Source organism: Nannizzia gypsea, genomic scaffold (assembly GCF_000150975.2).
Source record: "Nannizzia gypsea CBS 118893 supercont1.1 genomic scaffold, whole genome shotgun sequence".
Lineage (NCBI taxonomy): Eukaryota > Fungi > Ascomycota > Eurotiomycetes > Onygenales > Arthrodermataceae > Nannizzia > Nannizzia gypsea.
Window position 1 is genome coordinate 4,866,557 of NW_003345201.1, and position 15,722 is coordinate 4,882,278.

The following is a 15,722-nucleotide window of genomic DNA, read 5'->3' on the forward strand; positions in this document are numbered from 1 at the left end:
TCGGCGGCCATCCCTGAATTTCGATCTCGTCTACACGAGCCACTGCGACGTCGCTCTCGCCTGTGTCTGTGCCTTGCTATCTCGTCCTTGCTGCCACCGAGGGCCTCGTCGACTGCTCGCCCGTTCCTATCGATAGCTGCGTGACCGGCCCCCGTGTTAATAGGCGCATTGTCATTGCTCAGCGCCCGTCCTAGTCCCTAAGGCACCAGCTTTGTCCTGGGAGCGAGCCCCCCTGAGAGGATCGAATCGAACCCGCCGAACCGGCATACCTAACCACACCGTCCGTTCGAGGGAGAGAGCGAGCACGCGACGGAAAGGGACATACGGAGGACTCCAACGACAGACCTGACTGTTTATTTTATTTTATTTTATTTTATTTTATTTTTTACTTTCCTTGTTGTTGAGTTAGTTGCCGTTTTTCTTCCGGGGCCTGGTCTCGAGGCAGCCAAGGGTCGAAGAGATGGAGCCCATCATTATGGACGGAGATATGGACAATATCATGGACGACAGAGACACTCTATGCTTCGACCCTTCAGTTCTCAATGCCTCGACTCCCAGCCTGGGACGGGACTTTGAAGACATGTTCTTCCGGCCGTCCAGTGCTCCCCAGCTTTCCGATGCTATGTCGTGCTTATCCCCTTCCGAAATGCCAAACAAATCCCAGAATGACGTTCCACCAGCGGGCTCAACCCCGTCAGACACTCGATCAGACTCTCCAGAAGATTCCAGTCATAGCTCCTCGATGGATTCGCCTACAGGCCATCTCCGGAATGCCTCTCTGGCTTCAAATCACTCTGGACTCTTCAGTCCCGACAGCACCACAACCGAACGATATATTCCTGGCTGGCCGAACGCCGACCAGCTCTCTCTAGGCGACGAAGCGTCCTTTCTTGGACAGGACGGCGGAAGCCTCTTGACACGGGTTGACTCCATCGAGCATGATGTAGAGTCAAGCAACAAGGCGATGGCCTCTGCCTTTGATTTTGATAGTGCTGCGAGCAGTCCTAGCCCACTCAAGATGGAGCTCAACACCGAAAAGAGTAAACCAACCATGTTCAAACAATCATTCCGCACACCTTCTTCCACAACCTTTACCGGACCATCCAGTGATGCAGGCTCATCGCAACAAGTATGTATACCCCTATCAGATATATCTTTTTTTTTTTTTTCTCAAGAAAAGAAATATATATTCAAAGACACTAATCTTCTTCTCTTAGCAGCCGACTGTCGTAAACCCATTTGTGTTCCAAAGTCCTGGTGACTCTACATCACTCTACACCGGACAAGGACTCTGGGATGGCCGAAGCTCACAATCCGCTCTAGAAGATGCTTTCGGGGGGATCGGTATGAACAGTGGCTCGCCTCTTTCGACGACATTATCTCCCACTTCTACGTTTAGGTCACCGCGCCAGACCTTCGAAACTCTGAAATGTCCCTCCGGAGTGGTTTTCCCTTTGAACGACCGCAACTCTGCCGTTTTCCACCCCAATATCAGCATGGAGAATTATATTCGTCCCCGCCTCATTGTTCATCCCACTTCCCTGAAGTCTCGCGTCGAAACGCAAATCCCGATTAAGTTAACCCTCTACCCGATGCCACCTGGGGTTAAGAAACTACGCCTCCCAAGCCACGCCATCTCGAAACCAAAGTTCCTCGCCAAGCCTGATATCAAATGTTCTCCGGATATCCTGGAACTCAGAGCTAGCGTACTGTGCACAAGTGCCATTCAGGACAAGAAGAAGCGGGAGAGGGCCTTTGCTAGAGCCCGGGGCGAAGATGTCAGTGCAAAGTCTCCAAAGGACTCCGAAGAAAGCCAGGGAGACGAAGACCTTCCACTAGGAGGAGGTGAAGTCAAAATATGCGCTGGCTGCATCCAGCGAGAACGAAAACGTGCCTCTCGGAAGAAACAGCGGAAACCAGAAGAAGATGAACTGTTCCAGAGAGACGAGGATAAACGGGTTATTGTGTTCAACACCACAGAGATCAAGGACTGGACCGACCCTCCCAGAACCCCTAACTCAACGAATTGTGACCCTTCTCTGCCCATTGCGCCCCTTGGTGCAATGCAAGTAGAGTTGCCAATGCGAATTGCATGCTACTGCAGACATCAGAATGAGAAAGTGGGCTTCCAGTAAGTAAATTACATGTATCTTGGTTTATTTTACTCTCTGGGTACTAATTGAAATTTAGGGTTCTTTTTACTGTATTTGACTACTTGGATAACCCAATAGCTCAAGCAATCACCAATTCCATTATGATCACCGATGACCATAAGACACATGCGCCCGCAAATTATGCTGCAGCTTCCAATTCTGCAGTGACAGATCCGCAGTTTCCTCCTGCAGCAATGTTTCCTGGGAACCCGGCAATTGATCTGTCAAAGCCTTTCGTGCATTCAGTGCCTTATAAAATGTCTCCTACCGCTAACGACCTGCAAGCACTCCGAAATCGGCAATACCCATTAACTCCCGTTTCATCGAATCAGTCGCAGAATAGTACAACTGCAACAGTTCCTATCACTACCCCCCGGAACCTCTCTCGTCAAGCGTCTCCTTCGGACGGCACCGGCCCTCTTGCTAAGCGACGGAAGCAGAGCGGATCTGGGAAAGTTCCTGCAGGACTAACGATGTCGCGAATCGAGACTCAGCGGTCGTCACCAATCGCCAGCAACTCCCCCTTGCCCTCAAACTTCCCGACTGCCAATGGAAGCACAGATAAGGCTTATGTCACACCTGCGATGCTCAACCCGCAATTTATCAATGGGCCGCCCACGCCAAACAATAATGATGGAATGTTCTTTAGCCCACTTGAGGCCGCTAACCCAATGGACAGCCTGGGACAAGCGTCGCTGGTTTCCGCACCCAATTCGACCCACCCAAGCCGTCCTGGTTCCCCTCGCACTCGGTCCCAGGATCAAGTTCCCGCGCTCCCTGATATGGGAATCCAAAATCACTCCTGGAGTGTGCCAACGGGACTTCCTCCACCACAAGTACCCTCAATGATCCATAAACTTGTCCCAGCTGAGGGCTCAACCACTGGCGGAAGTGAGGTGACTCTTTTAGGTAGTGGCTTCTACCCGGGCATGGAAGTCGTCTTCGGTGATACCTTAGCCACTACCACCACTTTCTGGGGTGAAAAATGCTTGAACTGTCTTACTCCACCTTCAGTGAAGCCGGGAACAGTACCAGTTGTTTTCAAGCATGAGCATCCTCGATTGGGTCAACAGCAGCCTGGACAGCCCATAATCCCGAAACCACAAATCTTCTTCCGTTATGTAGATGATCGTGAGCTGCAAATGTATAGGATCGCGCTCGGAATATTAGGCCAGAAACTTAATAACCCTGCTGATGCCTATCAAACTGCACAACAAATTATGGGCGGTAACGGGAATAGTTTGTGGAGTCTTCAAAATAATTTCCAGGGTGATGGCGGTTCTGGAGGCCAGCAGCGACAAGCACCAGGCAACAACCAGAGCGCGAACATCACTGACACTGATGCGAAAATGCTCGTATATCTTGAGTTTATGGACTTGGATGCCAATCCTGGCTCTACAAAATATAACACCCGCTCACCATCTGGGCAGACTCTCCTCCACCTGGCTGCTTCACTAGGATTGACTAGATTCGTGGCAGGTTTGCTTGCTCGAGGGGCTAACCCTGATGTTCAGGATAAAAACCATAACACTCCCTTGCATTTGGCTGCTCTCAGTGGACATACACATATTGTCCACCGTCTTCGACTTGCCGGTGCCAACGTTGCGGCACCTAACCTACGCGGCTTCACTCCTGCCGATCTTGCGACCACTCTGGAAACACACCGTGCTGTGGTTGCCTCTACAAATCACTACCGCTCAAGAAGCGTGGGATCAACTTCTCCCTTGCGCCGCCGACCCAGCTCTGGTTCTCTCGATGGATTCTGGGAGCCAACATCCTCCAGCGATGCAGCTGACACTGAAGAAGATTCCACGGAGGATTCTGATGGCGGACGTACGCCGGATGTGCCAGAGTTACTATATGGTCAACTAAAACGCACTAAATCAGAATCCCGCAAGGAGAAGAAGCAGTATTTCTCGCTTCCACGGAAATCTAGCATTTCTCGGGCGCCTACGCTCGCTTCTCCTGAGTCTGATGTTGTTGCTGGCAGCCCGTCACCTCCTGTGGCGCTAGTTGCATGGCGAGACCAACTGGCAGCTCAGATTAACCAGTTCCAGCAGAACGTTAACCGAGCATTCCCCAACCTTCCCAACTTACCAAATCTACCAAACCTCCCAGCGTTACCTGCACTGCCTCAAATGCCTACGCTGCCTCAGATACCAACTCTTCCCCAGATTCCGAATCTTCCTGACTACCAAACTCACCCGATGATCCAACGTATCAGCTCCCTTGTTCCACACAGGCCGACAACCGCCTGGTCTACCAATATCATGAAGGATGGCTGGGGTAGATTGACTGGCAATTCATCTCCGCCAGCATACGAGGAGCTATATCCCCATGAAACCGACTCTGGCTACGCCGAGAAGAAATCATCAATGGTCGAAGCTGCGCTGGATGCTGCGGCAGACCAACACTTTGCGGAGACGGAAGTCTCGTCACATGCTCATGCTTCTTCCTCTAAGGAGGAGTTTGGTGATGTGACCATAGGCAGCAGGAATATCTCGAAGGTTCACCAGGATCAGCTCAGAAAAGCACACGCACAGAAGATGAAGAAATTCCGCAGTGATCGTAATCTCTTCATTATCTGGGTAAGTCATTCAAAAGTCTATTTCTATTTTATCCTCGTATCTATAGCTAACCTCTACCTTTCTAGATTCCTCTCCTGATAATAATTGTTGCGGCGATGCTGAAAAACCTCATTCCTGATATCTGGCAAGCCGTCTCATACGGATATGATCTTGTAATGTCTCATGTCAATCCCCCGGTCTCTAACCGGAACATTATCGCTACTTAGTGCGGCATCACTCCGTAGCACAACTTTGTTCATTTGTTATTTATTTTGTTTAAGCGCTTGATTTTATGTGTTTGTATTTCAGGAGGGCGACTGGGGTTTTGCTGTTACGCGGTTGCGAGTTGAGACAAACTCCAGTCTCGGATTGTACATTTGTTCCCTGTGGAAATTGGGGTGGCATACCGGTTTATCTTCCCACTAGGTTCTTTTTCTAAAGTCTCACATTAGTTAGGGTAGTTAAAGAGTATATTTTTAATAGAATACTATCATCTTAGCATGTTGGATGTTTTATCTCCCTTAGCCTTGCGAATATGGGTGGAGGTTGACTTAAAAGCAACGCCAAGACATGGCCCTCCAAACCGCCATCCAGCTAAACTTGACCTCGACAGCGCAAATCACCCGAAGCCGCCCTCACAACGCAGAGCAGGATGCGGTTATGAGTGTGGAATAATATGGTACTCCTGTTACTTGTGAAGCTTCGGTCGTCATGGACGCCACCCCTCACTTAAACTCGAATAATGTAACCGGTATGCAATAGTACTTGAAGCTCTACGAGGAAGCCTAATAACTTACTCCTTATCCTTGCAGTCGAGTATACCGACCCATTTGGCCTCTTCACTCAAGTCAAGCCACTGCTATCCCAAGTCCTCCCTCTCCGAAACCTACACTGGAAATCTTCGACTCGGCCTGTTCGCTCGATTGACTCCCTGCAAATCGATTTCAAACCCGCGCACACAGCAGCAGATGATCAGAAGCGACTCAGCGATGGCGCAACCGGAGCTGTGTCGCAGAGACGACACCAGATACCCGGGCTATTGCAGACGCCATATTTGAAGATATATTTATTACGATGTGATGATAATGAGACGTATAAAACGACCTCTAGAAAGACGTTACGTGAATGGGTAAAAACCAGGGTATCCGCTGCCCCGACTGGGCCTGATAACCATGATGCGTTTGAATGGTTGATTCTTCACGTCATACCCTCGACGGCACCTAGTCCCGAAGTGACAGAGAAGGCAGCACCATCAAAATGGCCAGGGAGAGGCTCGACTTCGGTTCTTGAGAAAGTAAAGGCTGATTTCAACGGATCGTCAAAGACTGCAGTTGACCGGGTTGCTCAGCTGAGAATCCCAAAGGCAGATGCGGATAAGAAACAGCCTGAACTAGCGGCGCAATTAGATGACCTAGTTGCGAAGCTGAAATATTTCATCCTCACGTCCTTTGGTTTACGCGTGAGTCAATATGAAGCTGATATCCGAGAGAAAGACTCACAGAGGAGTCTGCCGGGCTGGAATTTCTGCACTTTCTTTATACTAAAGGAAGGCCTTTCGCTTGGTCTTGAGAATGTTGGCCTTTTCGAGGATGCTCTTATAGGCTATGATGAGCTTGCTGTCGGACTGGATTCGGCGCTGCGAGATCACATTTCCGGCGCAGGAGACCAACACGGAGGCACCTTCCTAAGCTATAGTAAAGACCTTAAATCGAAAGCCGAGGCTTTTCTGGCTGCTAAATTGTCAGAAAAGGAAGAAGGGTCCAGTTCATCGGAGGATGAGGATGATGAGGACGACGAGGAAGAAGACGACAAGAATGGAGACCGTGATGACCTTTTCTCAAACCCTATTGCACTGGATCAAGATCACTTTCCGCTCCAACCCCAGCAAAAGCCATACAGAGATATGATCCTCGCAAATAACATATCGGTCTTTGATTTTCGCGTCTACATTTTTTCCAGACAGTTACTGCTTCTACTCAAAGCCGCTCGATCTCCCCCATCAAATCGTCAAAGCGGCACATACAAGAATGCGGAGAAGCATAATTTGGCGCTTCTTGCCGAGATCTGTGAGAGAGCTAGCGAGTTTATCACGCTTGCTTGCCGAACTCTGCGGAAAGATGTTGAAACTGGACTGGCCCAACTAGAAAAAACCCCATCTCCTTCTAGAAAGGAGGATATTGTCACAAATATCGTTGCATCCTGGGCATATGCAGCTGTTTCTCAGGTCCTTATCCAAACATCGACAAAGAGCCTCCAGGTTCCCAAAGTTTCGCTAAGAACGGGCAAGGACCTTGTTGATGCGGCCGTTCTCACGAGCTTCGCCACGGGGGCAAGGCCAGGCGTTCCTCAGCGAACCAGTTCATTAATGTCTCCTACTTCAAGGCCTAGCTCTGCATTAACCTTAAACTCCTTGGGATCCATCATGCCTGCACCACAAAAAGCAGGCGGTATTGAGTTGGCTGCGGCCCAGGCAGATTTATACCACCTTGCCAGATGCCAATTGGGAGCACTGGGACGAAGGAGAGGATGGGGAAATAGATGGCATAACATGTCACTCTTGCTCAATGAAAAGAACGACCTCACTGATGTTTCCTTGAATGACGAGCCCACAGTTGAAAAACGACTTGCAGTAGTATCAACGTCAGGAGGTGTAGAAACGCCTTGCCTGGCTTTGTCTATTAAATCAAAGAAGAAATTCAACTGTCTATTTGAGCGGACTACAGATCAAATATTCCGCTACAATGTTGCGGCGAATCGATTCAAGTCTGGGGAAATAATGATGGCTGATATTGCATTGCTGAAGTATGAAATGGGTGACTACGCCTTGGCTGCATCGTACTTCCACCAGCTCTCCAATTTCTACGGCAGCAATGGCTGGGAGACGTTAGAGGGCACAATGGTAGAGCTATATAGTCGATGCCTGAAGCAGTTGGACCGCAAAGACGAGTTCGTTTATGCCCTCCTAAGACTACTTGGAATATATTCCTCGACCATCCAACCTTGTTTGACATTGCAACCTACCATAGGTTGCAAAGTCGAGGAATACGTTGAGGATCTTTTTGAGGTTTCACAATCACTTTCGAAAACGTTTCCAGTTCTTATTAAAGATTTCTTTAGAGACATCCAAGTTCAACCCGGGATTTCTCATTTCAAGGATAGAGATGGATTCCAGGCGCAGCTATTGTTGAGATATGCTCTTGGGGAAAAGATAAAAATCGACAATGTTAAGATGCGGCTTATCAATGCGTTAGAAATTCCAAACAGTGAACTGTGGCTGGAAAGCTCTAAAACGATTGTCGTGAAGTCAAAGGGAACGAAAGTCTTGCTTGACTCTTCGGTAAGTTTTGGTGTATTGTCATTCTTCATGAAAAGTGCTAATTCTTGTTTTGCAACCATAGACAACAGTAAATGGGAAATACTATGTTGACCGAATTGAGATGCGAGCCGGGAACATTGTCTTTACACATGATTATGATAATCAGGTGGCTACATCACATATACTACAGGACACGACAAGCAAATCACTTATGTCTGAGTCTGACCGCCCATACGTGGTTTGTTTCCCTGCTGTCGAAGCGTTTATCGGGAAAGTCTCCCAGTCAAGAGCTATCAACCTGGTAGGCCATCGAAGCCTGGATATTGAATTGAGTTCTGGTTGGAACGATATATTGGCTGGCTGCTTACGACTGAGGCCTGCGACTGCCGGACTACGCCTCATTATCTCAGAAAGCTCACTTATAGACGGACCTCTTACGCTGTCTGAGGAGATAAAGGAAAGCAAGATATGCTTCACTTCCTTTGCCCGGGACTCCACTGCTACGCTGCGGGTGCCATATAGCATGGAAGGAACCCAGACGTCACTCTCAGTTTCGGTGGAAGTTGAATACGAAACTTCCAAAGGGCAGTTCGACTACATTGGCTCATCCTCGGTTGTAGCAAATTTGCCCGTCAGTGTCAACGTTCAAGACTTATTCCAGGATGAGCAGCTATTTTCTAGGTTTAGCATAAGTCCCGGAATGCTGATACCTATTCGGGTGTTTAGCTGTGGAATGGAGAGCTCTGACAAATATGAAGTACAGACGAGTGTCCAGGAGGGTGAGATAATGGACGTGTTCCCAAAACAGCCAGCTTCATTGTTGTACAAAATCACACCCCGGCAGGATTTCCAACCCAACACAGGATCGGGCTCCACTCGACCGTTGAGCCTCTCAATAGAGTTTGCTTGTTTGAACGAAGAATGCCTGTCGGTTCTAGAAGACCGGTTCACGAAGGATGTCGAAGCAAGTCCCTTTTCAGGGATGAAGCAGCTCCTGGTACCATTCTTGCAGACAGCTTTTAGCGCTATCTGGACAGCTCATACGCTAGAAACAATTGGCCTGACGAGAGAAATAGAAGTGTATAGCTATGAACGCATGCAGTGGAGAGAGGCCGTTGACAGCATGGACGGTGGCACACAGACACAGCTGGTGCAGTGGCTTAACCAGTGGCATAATGTAAGTCTCCATTTGCCCCCTACCCCCAGCTAAGTAGCCAAGCGACCTACATGCTAATTGAGAGCTTCTCCCGATATAAATAGAAAAATAAGACTATACCCCTACCAGATGACCGACCAGCGAATGCCGTTCGGCACATTACCATCCCGGTTGACATCCCGGATGTACAGGTCGTCCATAATGCAAGAATGGTGCTGAAGGATATTTCTCCAGGCCAGACGCATGTGGGCGTGGATGACATGATACCTGCGGAGTTGATAATCAGACACACAAGACGCTGGTGTGAGGCAGCCGAACGGGAGGCCCAGTCGTCACTCGAGTTTACATACGAGATCATAGCTAGCCCAGACGTATGGGTTGTAGGCGGCCGGAGACGTGGAAACTTCACCTGTGCTGAGGGCGAAGAGAAACGGTTCCCACTGCTGCTTCTACCCCAGCGAGCTGGCCATCTGCTCCTCCCTTCTGTCGACATTAAGTCCTTTGCAGCCGGGCCAGACGAGGAGCAGCAGCAGCAGCAGCAGCGCTTGTCGTCGCCTACGGGAGGTGATCACCTGCAATCAGACAGTAGCTTTGCACCTCGCCAGCGCAGGGCCATTTCGAGTGAGCTAGACTACCGCAGCCACGGTGAGACAGTCCTAGTCAGCGCCGACCTTCAGATGACGACCATCAACCTGGATGGCTTTGGCGATGCCGTCGAAGGAAGCTGGCATGACCCTGAGCGCAAAATCGACGCTACCGTCGCCTGATCCCCCCTTTCCCTACTTGCGATTACGTGTGATTACCTGCGAATGCCATCCATGGATATCCATAGGTCATGCCACTTTTTACCTGTGTCTTTTATATAGAAATTAACCTCGGAGCCACATGCATTGCTGGCCTCGAGATGCGCAATCGCCAAACGCCCATTGGCGCCTTCTCTTCCCGCATCCTTGTAGTGCTATTTTGCAGCACTAAGTAAGGGCACCACTGCTTTTTGTTGAATAAAACACGCACTGTATTTGCAGTACAGATCCCAACAATACGACAATGAGCCAATCAGAGCTCGCTATTACATCCAATTTTTGGATATTTACATACAGATACTAAGTTACCGTACATGCATAAGCGAAAGCGCCCTGTAAGATGGTAATATTAATACATTATCTTATCGCAAAAGCCTATGATTAAGCAGCTGCCGTGCCTTGACTAGCGGGGTGGTAAGGCGGTGAAGAGTTGAACGAGGGCAGAAAAAAGGCTACTTCGACGGCAGCTGAAGATTATCACAGAGAGAAAGGAGAGAAAGAAGAGAAAGAAGCAAAAAGCGTGGCAAGAGGCGAGCAGAGGAAAAGGCAGAGAGAAAAAGACTCGCTGTTCCCTGTACGTTTCCCTCTTGTTCCTCTTGCTCCTCTTGCGGTTCCATGGTTGAGCATAGACACCTCAGCTTGGGGCACACGCTAAGTGCAAAAAAAATTAAAGAGATTTTCGGAGGTCAAAACAAGGTTTGCTTGTTGTCGAATTAAACATCTGTGCCTGTAATGCTTGTAACAGTTTATAATACACAGGTGTCTCCTACATCAACTTCCCTCGAGAAGCGGTACTCCGTAGTGATGGAGTACTTTGTGGATAGAGGAGACCATACGCCGTACAAGTAGAAATAAACTGAGGGCTGGGTAATGGCAATTTTCCGTGCTATGCATAAGCTGGTGCATCTTGCTTGCCCGTCGCACAAAGCTGCAGCTCGCTCGTTTTTTGCCTTCCCTGCGGCGATCGAGAAGGTCCTTCTGTATTATGCTTCGTATCAATACCCGAATACCAAAAATACCCGAGCCCACTTAGAGTTTTTCCCTGGCAACTTTTTTTTTTTTGATAAGAAAAAGAAGGAGAAGAAATAAATAAGAAAGATATCAAAGACACCAACCTCATCTTCCCACACATTGAGCAGTGGTGTCTTACTAGCAACTTCACCGTTATCACCCACAGTAACGGTCTGTCTCCTTGTAAGTGCAATCTGCTAGCAGGAGGACTCTTGTTATCACCATCTCTTTTAGGGCTGCCCTTTGCTAGTAGTCCAGGAAGGGGGGTGAACGACAAGAAGAGGAGGATATAGGATATGCGGCAGATGCTAACAAACCAATCTATAGTAGGAAGACGGAGTGCTCTTTCAAAGGAGTAGCTGTTTTAGCTGTCTGTTCCGGAACGTGAAGGCTCGCTACCTTCTTTCATCTCTTTAACTGAGTTCCCACTCCTCGCGCCGCTGATAAGATGGCCACCACCGCCCTACCAGCTGAAGCTGCCACCCGCAGACAGATGGCGGCCTCTTCCTCCGCCAGCTCTGCCTCTGTCTCGCCTCTGGACACTCCCCAGCACATGTCTGCATCCGACACTTCCCTCTCGTCGGAGTCTGACGACCAGCAGGAATCCGGAGTCGGCAAGTTGGTCGACACCTATGGCAACGAGTTCCAGCTGCCAGACTTCACCATCCAGCAGATCCGTGAAGCCATTCCAGCCCATTGCTACAAGCGTGATGGCTTCCGTGGCATGCAGTATGTCCTGAGAGACATTGCTTGTCTTGCTACCACCTTCTATATCTTCCACAATTATGTCACTCCCGAGACTGTTCCCTCGACCCCGGTCCGCTATGTCCTCTGGGGACTGTACACCTTCATCCAGGGCCTGTTTGGAACCGGTATCTGGGTCCTGGCTCACGAGTGCGGCCATCAATCTTTCTCAACCTCCAAGGTCTTCAATGACACCGTTGGCTGGGTTTTGCACTCCTCTCTACTCGTGCCATACTTCTCCTGGAAGATCTCCCATGGAAAGCACCACAAGGCTACTGGAAACATGCAGCGTGACATGGTCTTTGTCCCCAAGACAAGAGATGCATACGCTTCTCGCGTTGGCCGCTTGGTCCACGAGCTCAATGAACTCACTGAGGAGACTCCCATCCACTCCGTTATCGACATGGTTCTCCAGCAGCTCTTCGGATGGCCCATGTACCTTATCACCAACGTTACTGGCCATAACTGCCATGAACGCCAGAGCGAAGGACGTGGAAAGGGCAAGAGTAATGGCCTCTTCGGCGGTGTCAACCATTTCAACCCCAGCAGCCCACTGTACGAGTCCAAGGACGCCAAGCTGATCTTGCTCAGCGATCTCGGCTTGTTGATTGTCGGATCCATTTTGTACACTCTTGGAAACAAGTTCGGATGGCTCAACATGCTCGTCTGGTACTTCGTTCCGTACCTCTGGGTTAACCACTGGCTCGGTATGTTCGCATATTCCTGTTCCTCGTACTGATTTAGCTTCGCCTGTTTTGCTAACACACCGTTCGCTAGTTGCCATCACTTTCCTGCAGCACACCGACCCAACTCTCCCTCACTACCAGCCCGAGGCGTGGAACTTCACCCGTGGAGCTGCTGCCACCATCGACCGTGAGTTTGGCTTCATCGGCCGTCAGCTCCTCCACGGTATCATCGAAACCCACGTCCTTCACCACTATGTCAGCACCATCCCCTTCTATAACGCCGACGAGGCCACCGAAGCCATCAAGAAGGTCATGGGCCGTCACTACCGCGCAGACACCAAGGATGGCAGTCTTGGATTCCTTCGAGCTATGTGGACTTCTTTCCGAAGCTGCCAGTGGGTTGAGCCCTGCGAGACCGCCAAGGGTGAGGGCAAGTCCGTCCTCTTCTTCAGAAACCGTAACAGCATCGGCCTCAAGCCTGCTACTCTCAAGCCAGTCAGCAACTGAAGACACAAGCCAACAAAGCTTCAACGGCCGAATCTCCAAAATCAAGATACGAACTGAAATAAATGAATAATAACTGGACGCCAAAATGATTCTTTTTTATAGCAACGCCCTATCCTTGAATGTGATGAAAGGGATCATCTTACATTTAGTGGAGCAGACTGAGTTGCCTGATAGACGTACATGTTTGTCGTTCAAGCCCTTGTCTGCCAAAAAAAGAGATGTCACCATATGTGTTATTCTCCTTTCTCTTTGTCTCTTTTCATGACTTCACTGTTTCCGGACTCTTTCATTATTGGAAATCAAGTCAGGCGTTGTGGAGTTGATATGCAAATATTAGCCATGTTAATCCAGCTAGCAGTAGAGTGATGCAGGCCCTTTCGGCGCTCCTCAAGTTATGCAAATATAATTTTGATTCGATCTGTCTCGTACCATGCTCCAAAGTATAGTAGCTCCAGCTCTTCAAAAGCTCCGGTTTATTCACCAACCAGGCATCAACGATGACCGAATGACCCTTTATAGGTTTCTGTGGCCGCCAAGCCGGGTACAAAGAGTTTAAATTCGAACCTCAATTACAAATAGCAAGCCAACCGTTGAGCAAGCCATAGCTTCAATACGCGAATGATAATAATACTTTATACCACCGCGAAGACGACGTGTACGTGAATGATGCAAGCCTCCGGCGGACAGCTGCTTGCCTTCAAACGCCCTCCGCCCACTCCTCAAGCCTGCCCATGGACCTATCTCTGACGCTGCCTGATTTCCCAACCAAGTCTTACACGCACTTACTACCACTGCTTGACCGGGCTGGCATCACGCTCAAGGAACTGCTAGTCCTTGACGCCCTCGAGATTGCAAAGGCTTGTCGCGCGCCAGTGACAGATATTCGAAAGTTAACGGCACATGTTCTTGATGCTCTCCGCCAGGATCTTGGATTAGGAGCCGGTTCACGAAAGAATCGAGATAATAATGGGACGTACCATTTGAAGCCGAGAGGTGACAGTGATGACAGAGCCGCGGATGAGACGGACCGCCCTTCAGTAGCTGGAAATAGCGCGCCCAAGGTGCTTCACCCACCTGCAACAGGACGAATCAGCACTCTAGATCCAGTACTCGATGCTGCTTTGAATGGAGGCATATCAACTGGATATTTGACTGAAGTGACCGGAGAAAGGTGAATTAAACCCCGTCGACCGCCCTCAATTCCAAGGGAACTATTCTATTATCGCAAATCAAGGCAATACAACTAACACAGATACAGTGGTGCTGGCAAGACTCAGTTTCTGCTCCACCTGCTTCTCTCTGTCCAGCTGCCCGCACCCCATGGCCTGTCAAAAAATGCACTATATATATCAACGGAGTCAGACCTTGCTACAAATAGGTTGAGTCAACTCTTGAATGAGCACCGGACTATCCAGGCCCTTCATCCTCATACCCCTCGTCCATCCCTGGATAACATATACTCTGTTACTACCGTCGACCTTGAAAGCCAGGAGCACATTATCAACTATCAAATACCGGTGGCAATTTCACGCTATAACATAGGAATTGTGATCATTGACTCAATAACAGCGAATTACCGTGCTGAAAGCTCTACGGAGAACGTATCCGGGCTTCTTGAGCGGTCTGGACAATTAAAGAAGCTGGGCCACTTCCTCCGCACCTTGGCCGTGACACATAATATTGCGATAGTAGTGGCTAATCAGATATCGGATGGCTTTGAAAGTACACTTAGCGATCCCTTTCCAGAGGAAGCTCGTGACGGCTCTGGGAGCCCTCTGGAGACGCCTTCTGCTAGTGCTACTCCACCATTTGTCCCAGCATCTCAGCCTTATCAGCAACCAAAATCAGTTGAGAATAATTTACTACGGGGCTCTTCTGCCAATTCGCCCCAAGTAAACTTGGGCCCTTGTGAGAGTAAAGAGGATATCTGCAATATCCCGGGTTTTAATCTGCTTCTCAGCCTCGATTACCAACAGCCATTTTTTACCGGTTGGGCACAAACCCCTCGCTCATATCTCAGTGACGGACTACTTGGGACGCCGAGAGGGTTCAAAGTCCCTGCGTTAGGGCTTATATGGACTAACCAGGTAGGCTGTCGAATCGTTCTGAAATCGAAAAACTCGTTTCAACCAGCAGATAATTATTCACCGATGCCAATGGTCCAAAATTCGAAAATTGATATGCGTAGGACAAACCATGACGCTCCAAACAGAATCGTTGAAACTCCGAATGAAAAGGATACAGTTACATGTAGCGACCGAAACGACCCCGATCCATCTGGAAATACTCAAGAGAATGAGGCTCAGCGAAACACAGAACAGGATTCTACACAGCCCCAGCCGTCCTCAAATTCCTCTCAGGAAAGCTTTGCTACCTTGGGAGATGAGTCTTGGAGTGACTACACACTTATACCCGCTTCCCAGTATAGAGGACGACTACGACAGATGCAAGTCGTATTTTCGCCATGGACTTCCGGGAACCCAGAGCAGAGCCATGTCTCTGGTGGCAGGGACGGGGATACTCAGCACGATGAGGGACAATCTTCTATCAAGACAGCGTTTGATCCAATGTATAATTCAGCAGAGTTTGAAATCCTACCGCAGGGGCTGAGAGGCCTAGCCAGGCAGCCGCTCGTCGGTAGCTAGCCGACAAGACATTCAAGTGGCGTAACAAGCGCTCAAAGTCGATGTCAGTTGTGTCTATATAGTACCGTTGGCATAGTCAGATCTTTCCATAGTAAAGCCACTAACCAACTAATGTAGACTGTTGTAATGAAACT

At 49.3% G+C, this 15,722-nt stretch overlaps 4 protein-coding genes across 4 annotated transcripts; all 4 read left to right on the forward strand.

Moving 5' to 3' along the window:
* Window positions 1-460: 460 nt before the first annotated feature.
* Window positions 461-4,947, forward strand: MGYG_01783 (ankyrin repeat protein; the record flags this gene model as incomplete). The annotated part of the gene is made up of 4 exons (XM_003177672.1): window positions 461-1,129; window positions 1,218-2,131; window positions 2,191-4,741; window positions 4,807-4,947. 4 exons carry the CDS (start codon window positions 461-463, stop codon window positions 4,945-4,947), a joined length of 4,275 nt encoding a protein of 1,424 aa, XP_003177720.1.
* Window positions 4,948-5,431: 484 nt separating this feature from the next.
* Window positions 5,432-9,959, forward strand: MGYG_01784 (hypothetical protein; the record flags this gene model as incomplete). Its single annotated transcript, XM_003177673.1, has 4 exons — window positions 5,432-5,471; window positions 5,533-8,057; window positions 8,119-9,213; window positions 9,297-9,959. The coding sequence occupies 4 exons, from the start codon at window positions 5,432-5,434 to the stop codon at window positions 9,957-9,959; spliced, it is 4,323 nt and encodes a 1,440-aa protein (XP_003177721.1).
* A 1,495-nt stretch (window positions 9,960-11,454) lies between these two features.
* On the forward strand, window positions 11,455-12,943 carry MGYG_01785 (Delta(12) fatty acid desaturase; the record flags this gene model as incomplete). The annotated part of the gene is made up of 2 exons (XM_003177674.1): window positions 11,455-12,457; window positions 12,528-12,943. The coding sequence occupies 2 exons, from the start codon at window positions 11,455-11,457 to the stop codon at window positions 12,941-12,943; spliced, it is 1,419 nt and encodes a 472-aa protein (XP_003177722.1).
* A 731-nt stretch (window positions 12,944-13,674) lies between these two features.
* On the forward strand, window positions 13,675-15,588 carry MGYG_01786 (DNA repair protein RAD57; the record flags this gene model as incomplete). Its single annotated transcript, XM_003177675.1, has 2 exons — window positions 13,675-14,114; window positions 14,202-15,588. The coding sequence occupies 2 exons, from the start codon at window positions 13,675-13,677 to the stop codon at window positions 15,586-15,588; spliced, it is 1,827 nt and encodes a 608-aa protein (XP_003177723.1).
* Window positions 15,589-15,722: the final 134 nt, after the last annotated feature.